Here is a 15,931-nt window from a genome sequence, read left to right on the forward strand (position 1 = left end):
TAATACATTACCAGTCCCACCTCTCCAGAACCCTTTCTTCTCTGAGTTTGTAGGCAGTCGCCTGTAGTTTTCCATTCTGTCTGCATCTTTTGTATCTCACAGCTTTACTGACCTACTAACCCTAAGGACTTCTTGAGTTGTTTGTCCTTCTTGATATGATTTAAATTCAGAAAATATATCTTCACCTTCTCACCTGGCCACAGAGATTCAGGTTGAGGGAGATTCAGTTGCTCCATTCCATAACCTTGTGAGTTGGCAACCTACGGCGTGTTTTAAGAAATCGTTAAAGTTTGTTCTTGATACATAGGTTATTCCAGAGTAGGCAGTAGAATTATTTACCTTTTTAAATGTAAAAGCAGGTGTGGACATTCGTAACTTGAGTGCGCAAGGCTTCCATGCTGTTGAAAAAAAAACAATGGACACCATCACAACATTTGTAATGGTTTTACTGGTTAAAATGAGACTTGTATTGGTTTTAATGGAAACTGTAATGGACCCTGTGGGTTTCTACTGGTAATTTGCCGTCTTGTACTGGTGATTTGTTAAATCCTAATGGAATATGTCCCAAAACACACTGCAGAAAACCATTTTTGTAATGATTTTAATGGTTAAAAGTTGGTCTGTAATGATTTATTTTTAGTGGAAACCATTAGAATTTCTGTGATGGTTTCTATTGTTTTTTCAGCAGGGCAGTGTCATATGCTTCCAGTTATTTTTAGCCAAAATGGAAGTCTCACACAGAAAATTGTTTAGTATGGTTAGTGTAGCAAAACCATGGTTAATTTAAGGTTAGAATGGTTTAATTATAGTATCCATGGTTTTTTGGTTTTATTTGTAGTAAAACCATGGTTAATTTTCATAAGGATAGGACAATAGTTGACCGAGATTTAAAAGTTATCCAAATGAAGTTCTTAGCAATGCATATTACAAATCAAAAATTAGGTTTTGATGTATTTACGGTAGGAGATTTACAAATTATTGTCATGGAACAATATATTTACTTAATATCCTAATGATCTCTGGCATAAAAGAAAAATCAATAATTTTGACCCATACAATTTATTTTTGGCTATTGCTATAAATATACCTGTGCTACTTAAGACTGGTTTTGTGGTCCAGGGTCACATTTATGTTTAATAATTACTATAATTTATTATTGTTAATACTAAATAATGTAACATATAACAAGACATAAAATCTATTGATTACTCTGATTACACAGATTCATTTTGGCCTTTAATAGTATTGTAACAGAAGGGTGGATAAATGGGTTGTCATCTAGTAATCAGGCTAATTTCGACATGGCATGAGCGCTAGATAATATAGGCGTTTTATAGAATATGTGTGTGTGGGTGGTGAAGGTTTTATGAAGGCTGACAGAAATTTTCTGAATTTAGATCAGGCTTTTATGTGATAACCTTCTGTGTCTTCAAAAGTGTGTCTCCATGTCTTTGTTTTGAATTGGAACAAGTCTTTTTTTTCTCCGTACTCACCGAAGACTACAGTAAAAGCCTGCACAGACACACATGCAAACACATTCAGAACATCACATTACAGAAAGAACACACTTGACATATTTCCATCTAAAACAGGTAAAAAACATTACAAGATTAGCAATACAGTATAAAGTCATACATTTTGTAGGACATGGCCTGGCTCTCAGGGCGGGGTGGGAGAGGGTGGGGCTTCATGCTGGGGTTGGGACGCTTGGGTGCTTTTTGAGGGTGGGTTAAAAATTAAGCTTTAAAATCAGCCCGCTTTATGCACTGTATGTACTTGTATAATCCTTTTTGCCAACAGGGTATCATCACCACCAAATCAATTCAAATGGGTCACTTCGATAAATGTTCAGCTCTACAGAGAACAATTTCTTCAGTTTATTGTGAGATATATTATTGCTGTGAATATGCAGTTGCCGTAACAATGCGCTACATACAATGAAACATCAGTAGTCTCTAAAACATTGAAAATGAATAAGTCCCAGACAAGAATTCACAATGCAATAACTTTATTTTATTTTATTTTTGGTTTTCATTAGGGTTTTAACATAAACATCATTTTTTTATAGTACCTTTCAATAGTTTGGGGGGGAAAAAAGCTTTTATTCAGCAGTTTTATTTAAATTAAATTAATTGATTAATTGATTTACAGTGCTAAAAGGATTTGCATTTCAGTGCTGTTCTTTTGAACGTTCTATTGATCATAGAATCCTGGAAAAAAAACAGTTTCCACAAAAATATTGAGCATGTCAATAATGTCAAATAAGCGATTGAAATGATTTCTGAAAAATCATGTGACACTTAATACTGGAGTAATGGCTGGTGAAAGGAATAAATAAAATTTTTAAATGACATTTATTTAAAGAATAACTTTTGCAAACCCCAAACTTTGAATGCAATGTATGTTTGATAATTATACATTTTCCTTGTGAAAGTTTCATCCGTTACAGTTTTGCAGGAATATTTATTTTAATTTTAAATATTAGTTTTCTATTTACTTCTAATTATAAATTGAAAATACCTTTGTTATGTCATACTCTGATAGAGCAGTCGTTGTGTGAGGGTTTATAAGAAAGTGCATCACCCAGCTGTATGAGTTAAAACAGAGGGAAGAGCCAGTATTATCATACAGATGTGCCTCATTGTTCAGGGAGAGCAGGTCTGCTTGCTGTAGTCTAACGTTTGTCTCAGTCAGCAAACGTGAACGGCTCAAATAACGGACACATGACTAATAGCACTTGTGTTTTGGATGAGAAAGAGTGTGTACGATGCGTGTGTATGTAGATGAATGAAGAAAAACTAGCATAAGCGCTATTTAAGAAATAAAAACTGGTATAAAAACATTTTTCATGAATAATTTTCATACAAGACAATTTCTCAGGTGTTCAGGGAGAAACGAAAAATAGAAACACAAAAGTATATATATTTTTAATTTTACTAAATTAAATTTTAATCATCCTTCTTATCATATATAATGTATAGTCTGTATAAAAATATATTTAATATAAGTATACGTATATGTATAGAAAGTGCGTAAAATGGCCACAGTTGTGCTTGGTGTATGAGTGTGTATGTGTGTGTGTTTGTTGGATGGTCGTGGGGCAGGGGTATTTAAAGACGGGCATCATTCTGACTGGACTGTTTCCATCTAACAGGAGAAGGAGATGGAAAAGCAGAGGCTTCTGTACCAGCAGTCTCGTCTACATGACCGCGGAGCGGCTGAAATGGTTCTGCAGATGATCAGTGCTTGCAAAGGTGCACACACTTACAAACGCATGCATTTTTGACTATAACAAAAACAAAAAGAATTTTTAGTATTTTTAGCTATTTTGTGTAAAATAAATGCACATTCTGTTCATCAAATAATCCTGGAAAAAAAATACGTTTCCACAAACTATTTTCAACACTGATAAAAAGACATATTTCTTGAGCAGCAAAACAGAATATTAGAATGATTTCTGAAGGATCATATGACAACTTTTGACCTGTGGTGTAGGGGCCAGATTTACTAAACAGGGCAAATTAGCATCAGAGTGCAATTTCATAAAAGTGATGATGGAAGGGGAAAATTCTGCGTGTGATTTACTGACATTGCACACATTAAAAAATGCAAATGCAGCCAGATCATTTCCATAATGACCAGTGCAATCTACCAAGAGCAGCACAAATTACTGCCTGCTTTAAGACTTTTTTTTGGTTGCTAAATAATGGTGCAAATACCAGTGATTTGATGAGCGCAAATGTTAGTAAATCACGTTGCGTGATTCATTTTAATACTCTCCTCCCATAAATTTTGCGTTTGAATAGGGAGACACCTACAAATGCATATTCAGTAAGGTCAGGCGCAAAAACAATTGTGTCCACGCCTTTCCAGCACTAATTTTTAGTGTTGGGTTTGAGTCCACCTAAGTCGAGTCCACCTAAGTCGAGTCCGAGTCGAGTCCGAGTCTTTAACCAATCGAGTCCGAGACGAGTCCGAGTCCAAAATGGGCCGAGTCGGACTCAAGTCCGAGTCCCAAAGGGCCGAGTCCGATTCCAAGGAAATACTACTGTTTGTCGGTATCTTAACATTGTTTTAACCCAGGGGTGCCCAAACTCGGTCCGGGAGGGACGTGTCCTACAAATTTTAGCTCCAGCCCCAATTAAACACACCTGAACCAGCTAATCAAGCTCTTACTAGGCATACTAGAAACCGCCTGGCAGGTGTGCTGAGGCAAGCTGGAGCTAACCCAAGGACCAGGACTGAGTTTGGGCACCCCTGTTTTTAACCTTTACAACTAGAAAAACGCAATGTCAGTTGAAATATAAGAAAAGCAAACCTCTAGTGGATCTTGCCATTTTGATTTTTGATTTCACAACATCTCATAATTAGTGTCCATGCTCTACTTAGCAAACTTGAAGTCATGTAACAGAAGTTATGGCTGATCTATGTAATGTGACATATTTTAGAGTGAAACAGACTTTAGAATGTGAAAAATTATAGGGCGGGACTTGACTTTATTCATCGATGTAGTAAATGTATGAATTCAAGGGTGGGGGTAAAGGAGAAGGTATCTTGGTAAATGGGACCTTAAGAGCAGAAAATGCATCTCTTTTATTTCTGATTGTAGCTGTGTGTGTTTTGGGTTGTATATGACTTTTTCTTGAATGAAAATGAGGTTGTGAGGGATAAACCTAGTCTTTACAATGGCACACACTGTGTATAAAGCCCTACATATACTTTCCATAAGTCACAGCCAACCCACACCTGTTTTATTTTTGAATGCATTTATAGTTACATTAATTACAATAAATTCAATTATATAAGGAATAATTGATGATGGGCCATTTAATTATTAGAAAATCAAGGTGGTTTTGGACCCATAAAAACTCTTGTTGCAATGATGTTAGAAAAAAAAAAAATTTTCAAGCTAGAAACTGCCATTATGTTTAAATAATAATAATTTCAATGCACAAAAAAACTAATCAACTAATGTAAGTAAAATATTCTCAAGCACAAGGCAAGTAAACACTCAAGCAAAAGTATTAATAAATATATTGATCAAAAATACAAATTAAATAATATTTTTTAAAAATAGAACCTTTTTAAAAATAGAATTTTAGTTGTTTTTTTTTTTGTTTTTTTTAGGTAGGTCTATCTAAAGGCTACTACAGAAATAGACTACAGACATTTCATGAAGTAATAAATGTTAAAATAAAACACTGCAAATCTGTATACATTAAAGATAATTCTTATTACAGTTAATAAGTGATTCAGTCAAAAAAAGTGAGTGATTCTCTTTTTCTTTTGTTGTTTGATTAATATTTATGACGCGGTCTGCGGATGCAGGTTTACGCTGCTGTCGCTTTAAGATTTACTAAACAGGGCAAATTAGCATCAGAGTGCAATTTCATAAAAGTGATGATGGAAGGGGAAAATTCTGCGTGTGATTTACTGACATTGCACACATTAAAAAATGCAAATGCAGCCAGATCATTTCCATAATGACCAGTGCAATCTACCAAGAGCAGCACAAATTACTGCCTGCTTTAAGACTTTTTTTTGGTTGCTAAATAATGGTGCAAATACCAGTAATTTGATGAGCGCAAACATTAGTAAATCACGTTGCGTGATTCATTTTAATACTCTCCTCCCATAAATTTTGCGTTTGAATAGGGAGACATCTACAAATGCATATTCAGTAAGGTCAGGCGCAAAAACAATTGTGTCCACGCCTTTCCAGCACTAATTTTTAGTGTTGGGTTCGAGTCCACCTAAGTCGAGTCCACCTAAGTCGAGTCCGAGTCTTTAACCAATCGAGTCCGAGACGAGTCCGAGTCCAAAATGGGCCGAGTTGGACTCAAGTCCGAGTCCCAAAGGGCCGAGTCCGATTCCAAGGAAATACTACTGTTTGTCGGTATCTTAACATTGTTTTAACCCAGGGGTGCCCAAACTCGGTCCGGGAGGGACGTGTCCTACAAATTTTAGCTCCAGCCCCAATTAAACACACCTGAACCAGCTAATCAAGCTCTTACTAGGCATACTAGAAACCGCCTGGCAGGTGTGCTGAGGCAAGCTGGAGCTAAACCAAGGACCAGGACCGAGTTTGGGCACCCCTGTTTTTAACCTTTACAACTAGAAAAACGCAATGTCAGTTGAAATATAAGAAAAGCAAACCTCTAGTGGATCTTGCCATTTTGATTTTTGATTTCACAACATCTCATAATTAGTGTCCATGCTCTGCTTAGCAAACTTGAAGTCATGTAACAGAAGTTATGGCTGATCTATGTAATGTGACATATTTTAGAGTGTAGTAATTCATCGATGTAGTAAATGTATAAATTCAAGGGTGGGTGTAAAGGAGTAGGTATCTTGGTAAATGGGACCTTAAGAGCAGAAAATGCACCTCTTTTATTTCTGATTGTAGCTGTGTGTGTTTTGGGTTGTATATGACTTTTTCTTGAATGAAAATGAGGTTGTGAGGGATAAACCTAGTCTTTACAATGGCACACACTGTGTATAAAGCCCTACATATACTTTCCATAAGTCACAGCCAACCCACACCTGTTTTATTTTTGAATGCATTTATAGTTACATTAATTACAATAAATTCAATTATATAAGGAATAATTGATGATGGGCCATTTAATTATTAGAAAATCAAGGTGGTTTTGGACCCATAAAAACTCTTGTTGCAAAGATGTTAGAAAAAAAAAAATTTTTTCAAGCTAGAAACTGCCATTATGTTTAAATGATAATAATTTCAATGCACACAAAAACTAATCAACTAATGTAAGTAAAATATTCTCAAGCACAAGGCAAGTAAACACTCAAGCAAAAGTATTAATAAATATATTGATCAAAAATACAAATTAAATAATATTTTTAAAAAATAGAACCTTTTTAAAAATAGAATTTTAGGTTTTTTTTTTTTTTTAGGTAGGTCTATCTAAAGGCTACTACAGAAATAGACTACAGACATTTCATGAAGTAATAAATGTTAAAATAAAACACTGCAAAATCTGTATACATTAAAGATAATTCTTATTACAGTTAATAAGTGATTCAGTCAAGAAAAGTGAGTGATTCTCTTTTTCTTTTGTTGTTTGATTAATATTTATGACGCGGTCTGCGGATGCAGGTTTACGCTGCTGTCACTTTAAGATCTGATGCACATTTCAAATATTTTGACGCATCAGCATTTCTCCCAACTGTTCAGGTTTACTTAAGACAAAAACGACTTAATTTACATGAATAATCTCCAAGACGAGCATGTGTGTAGCAATAAGAGAACCTATTAAAAGTGAAAGACAACTCGGCATTCGCACACTGACTGAGAAGCGCGTTCTGTGATCGCGCTTTGACCCGCACATAAACCCGTCGGCTTTCAAGTAGCCTTCTGGACAAGATTTTCGTGATAATGCATCGAGTCAGTGACATTTCCGTCAACTGTCTCTGGACTCGGACGGACTCGGGATATTTTCAGAGTCCGAAAGGCTTGAGTCCGAGTCAAGTCCGAGTAAAAATGCATCCGAGTCCGTGACAAGTCCGAGTCGCCTAAAAATTGTACTCGAGACCGGACTCGAGTCCGAGTACGAGTCCGAGTACCCCAACTCTACTAATTTTTCACTGAATGACTTGACTTTTGTTGCAAATGATGGTTCACGTTGGCACAAGCTGTTAGCAAATCTGACCCCGGATCTTTCTAGAACATAACCTTACCAGTTTGACTAACAAACACAAAAGCTTTGGTCAAATATAATTTTGTCTTTTGTATTGTGTTGTCTCAGGTGAGACGGGAGCCATGGTGTCCTCTACTCTCAAACTTGGCATCTCCATCCTCAATGGTGGCAACAGTGATGTTCAGCAGGTCAGCTGATAGTACTCTCTATTAGTACAAATAATGAACCTGTGCAATTTCATAAACGAAGTTGCTGTGCTAAATTTATGATCTGGTTGTTTTCAGAAATTATCCTATAAACAGATTAAAGGAGAACAACAGTTCACAAATTTACTCACCCCCTTGTCATTCAAGATGTTCATTCGTGAAGAAATTACCCTGGTGAACCCAGCATATGCTGGTTAGATATGTTTTGGTGCTGATTTAAGATGGTCCTTTGCTGGTTTATGCTGGTCATGTTGCTGGTCACCTTGATAAACCAGCTAAGGACCAGCATAAACCAGCAAAGGACCAGCTTAAACCAGCACCAAAACATACCTTACCAGCATCCCAACATCAAAACATACCTACCAGCATATGCTGCTTTTTCACAAGGGTATGGTTTTTGAGGAAAGTATATAATGGACTTGGTGCCCCAATTTTCAACTTCAAAATGTAGTTTAAATGCAGCTTCGAAGGGCTCTAAATGATCCCAGCCGAGGAAGAAGGGTCTTATCTAGCGAAATGATCGGTCATTTTTTCGGAAAATAAAAGTTTTTATACTTTTTAAGCACAAAAGCTCGTGTAGCACAGGCTCTGGGATGCGCGTTCACGACGCTACGTACTATTGAATCACGTCGAAAGGTCACGCGGAATGTAGGCAGAACTACAGACCCAGTGTTTACAAAGCAAATTGCTAATTTTACCGACTCGGACCTTTGAGTCTTGTTCAGCAAAATGAACGTTTTTTTTGGAGTCATTTCATTCATTTTAGCAAATTATAATTAAACTGTACGTGTTATTTCCCGAACACATCTACTGCTTACAAAAACGTTGATCACACCACAAACAAGACAAAACTATAATGCTATAAGAAAGAGAAAAGATTAATTCATCGTTTACCTGGGTCTTTAGTCTATGCTTAGCTCACCTCACTTCTTATCTGACAAGTTTTCGGGTTTGAGTCGTTCGTTTATAACGTGACAGCCCCATAAGATGAACGAATGACTCGAAAAACCCGAAGACTCGAAACAGGTGAACTAATTCCAGTACAGAACCTAATAGGATGCTGCGCATGTGCGACTGAACGAATCACTCCCCCGAGACGATTCGTTCTTCCCGAGTCACATTAAAGATTTGTTCAAAATGAAAGAATCGTTTAAGAGTGACCCATTACTAATTCATAGCATCATGGACACGCATCCCAGAGCCTGTGCTACACAAGCTCTTGTGCTTAAAAAGTATACATATTTTTATTTTCCGAAAAAAATTACAGATCGTTTCACTAGTTAAGACCCTTCTTCCTCAGCTGGGATCGTTTAGAGCCCTTTGAAGCTGCATTTAAACTACATTTTGGAAGCTCAAAATCGGGGCACCATATCAGTCCATTATATGGAGAAAAATCCTGAAATGCTTTGCTCAAAAACCATAATTTCTTTACGACTGAAGACAGAAAGACATGAACATTTTGGATGACAAGGGGGTGAGTAAATTATTTGTAAATTGTTGTTCTGGAAGTGGACTTCTCCTTTAACTCAGTGCAACACTGACAACATGTCTTTTTGACAGAGAATGTTGGACTACCTGAAAGACAAGAAAGATGTGGGCTTCTTTCTGAGCTTACAGGCTCTCATGCAAACCTGCAGGTACATGGTTGTCACTTTCTTTTTATTTTATTGCTAACTTTAAAAAGATAAATGTTATTCCTTTGATAATTATGTTGAACTTTACCAGTATTTTCAGCTAAAGCCCGGCTCACACTGTTTGATTTTTGCCACGATTTGGCCTGTCTGAGACAAATTTTGAAAATCCTAAAAGATTCCAAAAATCTTAGGCTGAAATCTGTAGTCTTTGATCGCTGTTTTGACATGTTCACCGACAGCTGATTAATGGCTGTTGCAATCAAATTTTACCTCTAACATAATTCTGGCAGTGTCAGAAGAATTAGCGCACAGTTCTGCAGTGTGACTTCTGACGAATGTCAAACTGTCTCCGAAGACATGATCAGAAATAAGGCTAGAGATTTCTTCTAACCGCATAAACTCATCGTGATCATATGATATGCTGCATTTGCTTATGATAAACACTGCATAGTGGACAGTGCCGCGTACAATGCAGCTCACAGTCACTGAACATTTATAGTTTGATAATGTAAAACTACGAATGAGTTTTCTTGCACGCACCTGTTTTTAACACGTCTTGACTATCGTACAGTCTGATATTAATAACAACTGAGATCCCACAGTGTGACATGATCATCATGTTCATACAGTCTGACAAATACAATTCTAAAGGACTTTTAAATATCGCACAGTTTGAGCCCGGTTTAAAATTGTCTTCTAGGTTTTGACATTATGTGAGAAATATGTTAAGGTGTTTTGTTTGTTAACAGTGTTCTGGACCTGAATGCCTTTGAGAGACAGAATAAGGCTGAGGGTCTTGGGATGGTGTCAGAAGAGGGCACAAGTAGGTCTAACACCACTGACACCTGAGTACATCATGTAGCTTTTGCATCCTCTGGTCTCTTGCATTTTTAGAAATGAAAATTGTCCTTAAGTTCAAGACCTATTCACACCTTTTCAGCATTGGAAATTCAAAATATTCACAACAAGATTTAAAATTAGAACAGGACAACACATTCTCATTCCAACTCGTCACATACTGATGCTTTGGCGTCACATTTTGATGCACAGGGTGCCCGTTTAGCATCATTTTTCGGCTGCAGGGTCCTTCATTGCTTTAAATAAGAAACTTAATCATAATGCTGGCACAAAAGGCACTGAGAATTTTTTCGTCATGAGAAAATTATATATTGGGTAATAATATTGCCATTATTGCATATATGTTGGCGTGTGATTTTTCAATGTAAACAGTCACAACAGTTTTATTTACATTTAATTATTTACACATTTACGAGCACGTACCCCAATCTCTGCCCCTAAACCTACCATTTGTCAATAAAACACAGGATATAACAGGCAGATACAGATACAGTCATAATTTATTTTAAAAGTATTATCGTTAATATTCCAAGACTTCCGAGGTCACAATCTACCTATGATGATCTAGAGGGATAGACACGATCGCCTTCTCCATCCTCCGTAAAGCTCAGTCTGTTTGTGCGTAAATTCAAAAAATGCCGCCAGAAGAAACATTATGTCAGCCTTGGTTGTGAAATGCCATTGGCTCTGGTGTGCCTCGTGACCGATTGTGTCATGCTAATGTTCGGGAGTATCATTTGAATGAGATGTGAGCACAGAAGCGGGATCATTTTCATTTATGTTTTACTCTCTTCTTCGCATAAAGATATCGTACAGCTTCAGAAGACTCGGAATGCAACACGACTTGTTTGTAATGCTTGTTTATGGTCAATTTCTGCAATAAATACCTGTGACTGTACTTACATTTGCCTGTTAAGTGTTTTATATTGTTCAGATGTGGGTAAGTTTAGGGTAGGGGTGGGGTTAGGTCCTCCAATGAAAGTATAAATGTATATAAAATTATTGATATTTTTTACAAATGCATGCAAACAATTAAATTATGGCTAACAACTGAAATCAATGGAGAAGCTTGCACGCTAAAAAGTGACGCTAAAGGGGTACCTTGAGCATCAAAAAGCGACACCAAGGGTCCTGACCAAGCATTAGTATATGACGAGTTGAGAGTGAGAACGTGTTGATCAGGAATAGAAACTTCTCCATACTGATTCTGAAATATCATACTATGATAATCTGTCGTGTGTGTTATTTTTTATTTTGTGTGTTTTTTTATTTTTTTAGTTGTGTGAACAGGCCTTAAATTAAATTTTTGTATTTTCATACGTACTATAAAATATTTTCACAATTATCGCAAAGATTGTTGGACTGCAAAAAAAAAAAAAAAAAAAAAAAAAAAAAAAATCTTAATCAGTATTTTTGTCTTTTTTTTAGTAAAAATATCTGTCTTACTTCAGAAAAAAAACTGTATAGGACAATTAGACTTGTTTTCAGAAAATATGTTTTGGATTTTTAATTTAGTTTAATTTTTTTTTACCTGTTTTAAGCATAAATCGAACAACATTTCATGAGGTTCATGCTTAAATATTTTGCTTAGCTCAATATATTTCTTGAAAGCAAGTGTTAATATTTCAGTTTTTCCTCTGAAGTAAATTAATCTTATTTTAAGGCTTTGTTTAGACCCATTTACTGCAAAACTATACAGAAATATTGATTAATTATTTTTTGCAGTATTGTACTTAATCATGCGAATGTATTACTAATATTTTGGTCCACAGGAGACATTTCCACTGTCTATGTGTAAGACTTAGACTTGTTTGTGTAGGAGTGTTTAATGTACATTATTTTTGTTTCTTACAGAACCATCATAGTGTATCTGTTTGTATTAGTCTGTTATATTTCCCATGCTGGAAGCCTACAATCCTACGGTATCCAACTCACTGCCTCTCTCTCTTTCTCCCTACCACCATCACTCCATCCCCAACCTCCCCGTATATGCCTCTCCTCTCCTTCTTTCCTCCTTGTTTTTCAGACATCAAGCTAGAACGTGGTAAATAATCTTGTCTCTATATATTTATCGTCACTCCCTCTTTCCTTCTGTCCCATCTCCTCCTGTCTTCCTCCTTTTTTCAGCTCTTACATTGTGAAGATCTCCTTTTGTTGGCGTGTAGTTTACCTGCATTTCATTTCGCACTCAAGGGAACCTAAAAGAGAACTTTTCAGTCATTGCAAAGCTTTTGGGGTAGCCAACACTTTTATGATTCTTAAAAAAATTATATAGATTCCACATTATGAAACTCGTTATGCAGCTCTTATAATTGAATTCTGTTTTCAGAGAAGTTTTCTACAACAGCTTTTTAGCAATGGCTGTAAAGTTTCTTTGCGCTTTGCCCTTGAGTGCTCTATCACAGATCTACTGTAACTCCAACACTCACTGACTGATTGAGAGGAAAGAAAGACGTTTGTCTTTTCTTTTCTGATCAGTTATCTCTGAGGAGATCACAGAGAACTGTGGTGACCAGTGTCACCAAAACCATGAAATGATTTGCAGATTCAGGAAACTCCTCAAGTTCTTTATCTCCTGAAATGAGCCATCTAGCATTATTTGAACGATTCCCTCAAATAATGAGCTGCCATGTTTACTTCAGAAGGACAAAAGCTTCTGACATGGCACTGTATAATATAGAAATTATCTAGTTTTTAGCTATAGAACATTTTTTAACCTTCACTAATGGTCATCAGTAACATCAACAAAACTCATCTTCCATTTCATTCTTACAAAGTTTGCCCAGATTTGCTCTCCATAAAAAATAAAAAAAACTAAGGAAAGTTTACATCTCACAATTCTGATCTTTTTTCTCAGAATTGTGAGATATAAACTCGCAATTGTGAGTTAAAAAGTCAGAATTGTGAGATAAAACCTTGAAACTGCAAGTTCTAAATTAAATTGGAAAAATTTAGTTTATATGAGTTTATATTTTGCAATTTTGACTTAAACTCACAATTCTGACTTTTTTTCTCAAAATTGTGAGCTTTTATATATTGCAATTTTGACTTTTTCTCAGAATTGCAAGGTTATATCTTGCAATTCTGCCTTTACAACACGCAACTGAGTTAAGTCAGAATCGTGATATGTAAACTAGCAATTCTGAGAACATATTCTGAGAAAATAATTAAATTCAGAATTTATAACTCGCTATTGCAAGTTTATATCTCACAGTTCTAAGAAAAAAAGTCAGAATTGTGAGATATAAACTCACAATTGTGAGTTATAAAGTCCAGTTTTAAGGGGTAAAAAAAAGAGTGATATGTTCTCAGAATTGTGAGTTTATATTCCAAATATTCTGCAATTGTAAGTTATAATGTCAGAATCATGAGATATACTTGAATATAACTTGAATTGCGTGATATAAACTCACAGTTACTGGAAAAATAGTCAGAATTGCGAGATGAAACATCTGAATTTTTACTTTTTTCCCCCAACCATGCAATTCTGAGAAAAAAAGTAAGAATTGTGAGTTTATATCTTGCAAATCTGACATTATAACTTGCGATTGAGAGTCTATTTATCACGCAGTTCTGAATTTATAACTCACTATTGTGAGTTTATAGGTTATAGTTCTGAGAAAAAGTGTTTCTATCACAATTCTGAGCAAAAAGACAGAATTGCATGAAAAAAAGTCAAAATTGTGAAAAAAAAAAAGTCTGATGTGTTCTCAGAATTGCGAGTTTATATTCCGAATATTCGGCAATATGCAGGTTATAATGTCAGAATCTTACTTTTTTTTTTTCTCAGAATTGCATGATATAAACACAACTGGGGGGGAAAAATTCTGAATTGCAAGATGAAAAATCTGTTTTTTTACTTTTTTTCTGCAATCTTGCAATTCTGAGAGAAAAAGTAAGAATTATGAGTTTATATCTTGCAATTCTGACATTATACAGTAACTTGCCATTGCAAGTTTTATATCATGCAAAGAACTTTTTAAGACTTTGGAACATTTTTGCAAGCTTTTTAGTGTTTATCTGAAGATTTTCATAAATCTGGTCCCAAAACATCCTAGCAAACGCTTAGCAATGTTAAACCCCAATGGAGTCATTTAGTTTTGAAAGCCTTATGGAGAGCATTTCAAAAGATTTCAAGGCCTACTAAATGGAAGTAACTGAAAGTTTGAAATTAACAACTTGCTGATTTAACATTCATTAATGCTTTAGTTATATGATTTGACTCACATCCTACTTGCCAGTGCATCCTGAAACTACAGTAGATGGCCAAAATATAATGCATGATAACAGTAATCTTTATAATTGAATAAATGATACTGTAAGTCAATTATTTGAATTGTGTTTTAATGACATAGCAGTGCACTCATAAAGATGTAACCAGTGTCTGTATATTATTATTTTATTTATTTATTTATTTATTTATTTATTGGTCATTTTAAAGTTTTGCTGTTTTAAAATGTATAAATTGCTTAAATGTTTTTTAGCTAACCTCGTTTCCAGATACTCACTTTCGGACTGATATACTATATATTGGACACTAAACCTGTGTGATGTGTATTATATGTATTACTTCCTATTTCTTTCTCTTCTTTGTATTTGTATTTAGAAAAAAAAAACTTAATTTTTATAAGACCACCTTTTTTTTCTTCTCACAATGGTATTTTTCATGTTTTTTTCTTATAAGCCTTTTTCTTATTCCATCACTTATACTTTATACCACATTACCCATAATCCACCAAGGCCCAAACTTCCTCTGGCTCATCTCTCCCCTTCCATTCACTTCTTTCCCACACCTCCAGGAGTGCAGTAGATCTGTTTTGCATGATTGTGTGTCTATGTGCAGTTTTTTTTGTTTAGGTCTTGTCTGAGAAGACCAAAACTCTTCTCCATTTGTGTCCTCCATGAAGATCTCACTGTGTCATTTCAATGTTGTTTGCGTTCATCCATGTTCCATGTCTGTTATATTCATGTATGTTTCTGTACACAGTGACGTTTTCTTTCAGTTAGTGTATACATGTTATAAATGTCCCTTCAAAGTGGCCGTACTTTCAATGTGTGTGTGTGTCTACTAGTGTTGCCATTCTGGGAGAGGGGAGGGCTTTAATCTGTGGATTCAATGTGGACGTCAGGTCACGGCCTCCCCTTTCCACGTTTGCTGGTCTGCTCTGCAGTGAACAGCTAAACGGATGTGCCACAGCAGGTCTTTGTGGTTCTACTAACATGCTAATAGGGGCTGGAAGTGCTGTGAAGTGGTTATACTCACAGAACACATACCCTATTCACCCTGAATACTAAAGGAACAGTTCATGCTAAAATGAAAATGACGTCATTATTCATTTGCCCCTTGTGTCGTTCCAAACCCATATGCTGTTATTTTCTTTATTCAGTATTATATGTTATTAAATAAATGTAGCTTTGGTGAGCATAACAGAATTCAGATTGCAAAAAATAGCATATGGGTTTAAAATAACACAAGGTAAGTAAACAACGACAGGAGTTTTGTTTTTGTGTTAACCGTCTCTATACGTAAGAGAAGAAATTTGTCCATCAGCGTAAGAATGGTTTGGTCATA

At 35.6% G+C, this 15,931-nt stretch overlaps 1 protein-coding gene across 20 annotated transcripts in view; it reads left to right on the top strand.

The window, feature by feature from the left end:
* Positions 1-15,931, top strand: part of ryr1b (ryanodine receptor 1b (skeletal)) — a 117,726-nt gene that overhangs the window by 84,540 nt on the left and 17,255 nt on the right. For 14 of the 20 annotated variants that reach the window (XM_051135612.1, XM_051135618.1, XM_051135621.1 and 11 more), the window contains 5 exons: positions 3,155-3,254; positions 7,770-7,849; positions 9,428-9,504; positions 10,251-10,324; positions 12,386-12,403. In XM_051135612.1, coding sequence (XP_050991569.1) covers positions 3,155-3,254; positions 7,770-7,849; positions 9,428-9,504; positions 10,251-10,324; positions 12,386-12,403 — 349 coding nt within the window. The remainder of the gene's footprint in view (positions 1-3,154; positions 3,255-7,769; positions 7,850-9,427; positions 9,505-10,250; positions 10,325-12,385; positions 12,404-15,931) is intronic. The other 6 variants (XM_051135615.1, XM_051135620.1, XM_051135628.1 and 3 more) reach the window with 1 other exon arrangement.

The sequence above is a fragment of the Labeo rohita genome, chromosome 18 (assembly GCF_022985175.1).
Source record: "Labeo rohita strain BAU-BD-2019 chromosome 18, IGBB_LRoh.1.0, whole genome shotgun sequence".
NCBI classification, from domain to species: Eukaryota; Metazoa; Chordata; class Actinopteri; order Cypriniformes; family Cyprinidae; genus Labeo; species Labeo rohita.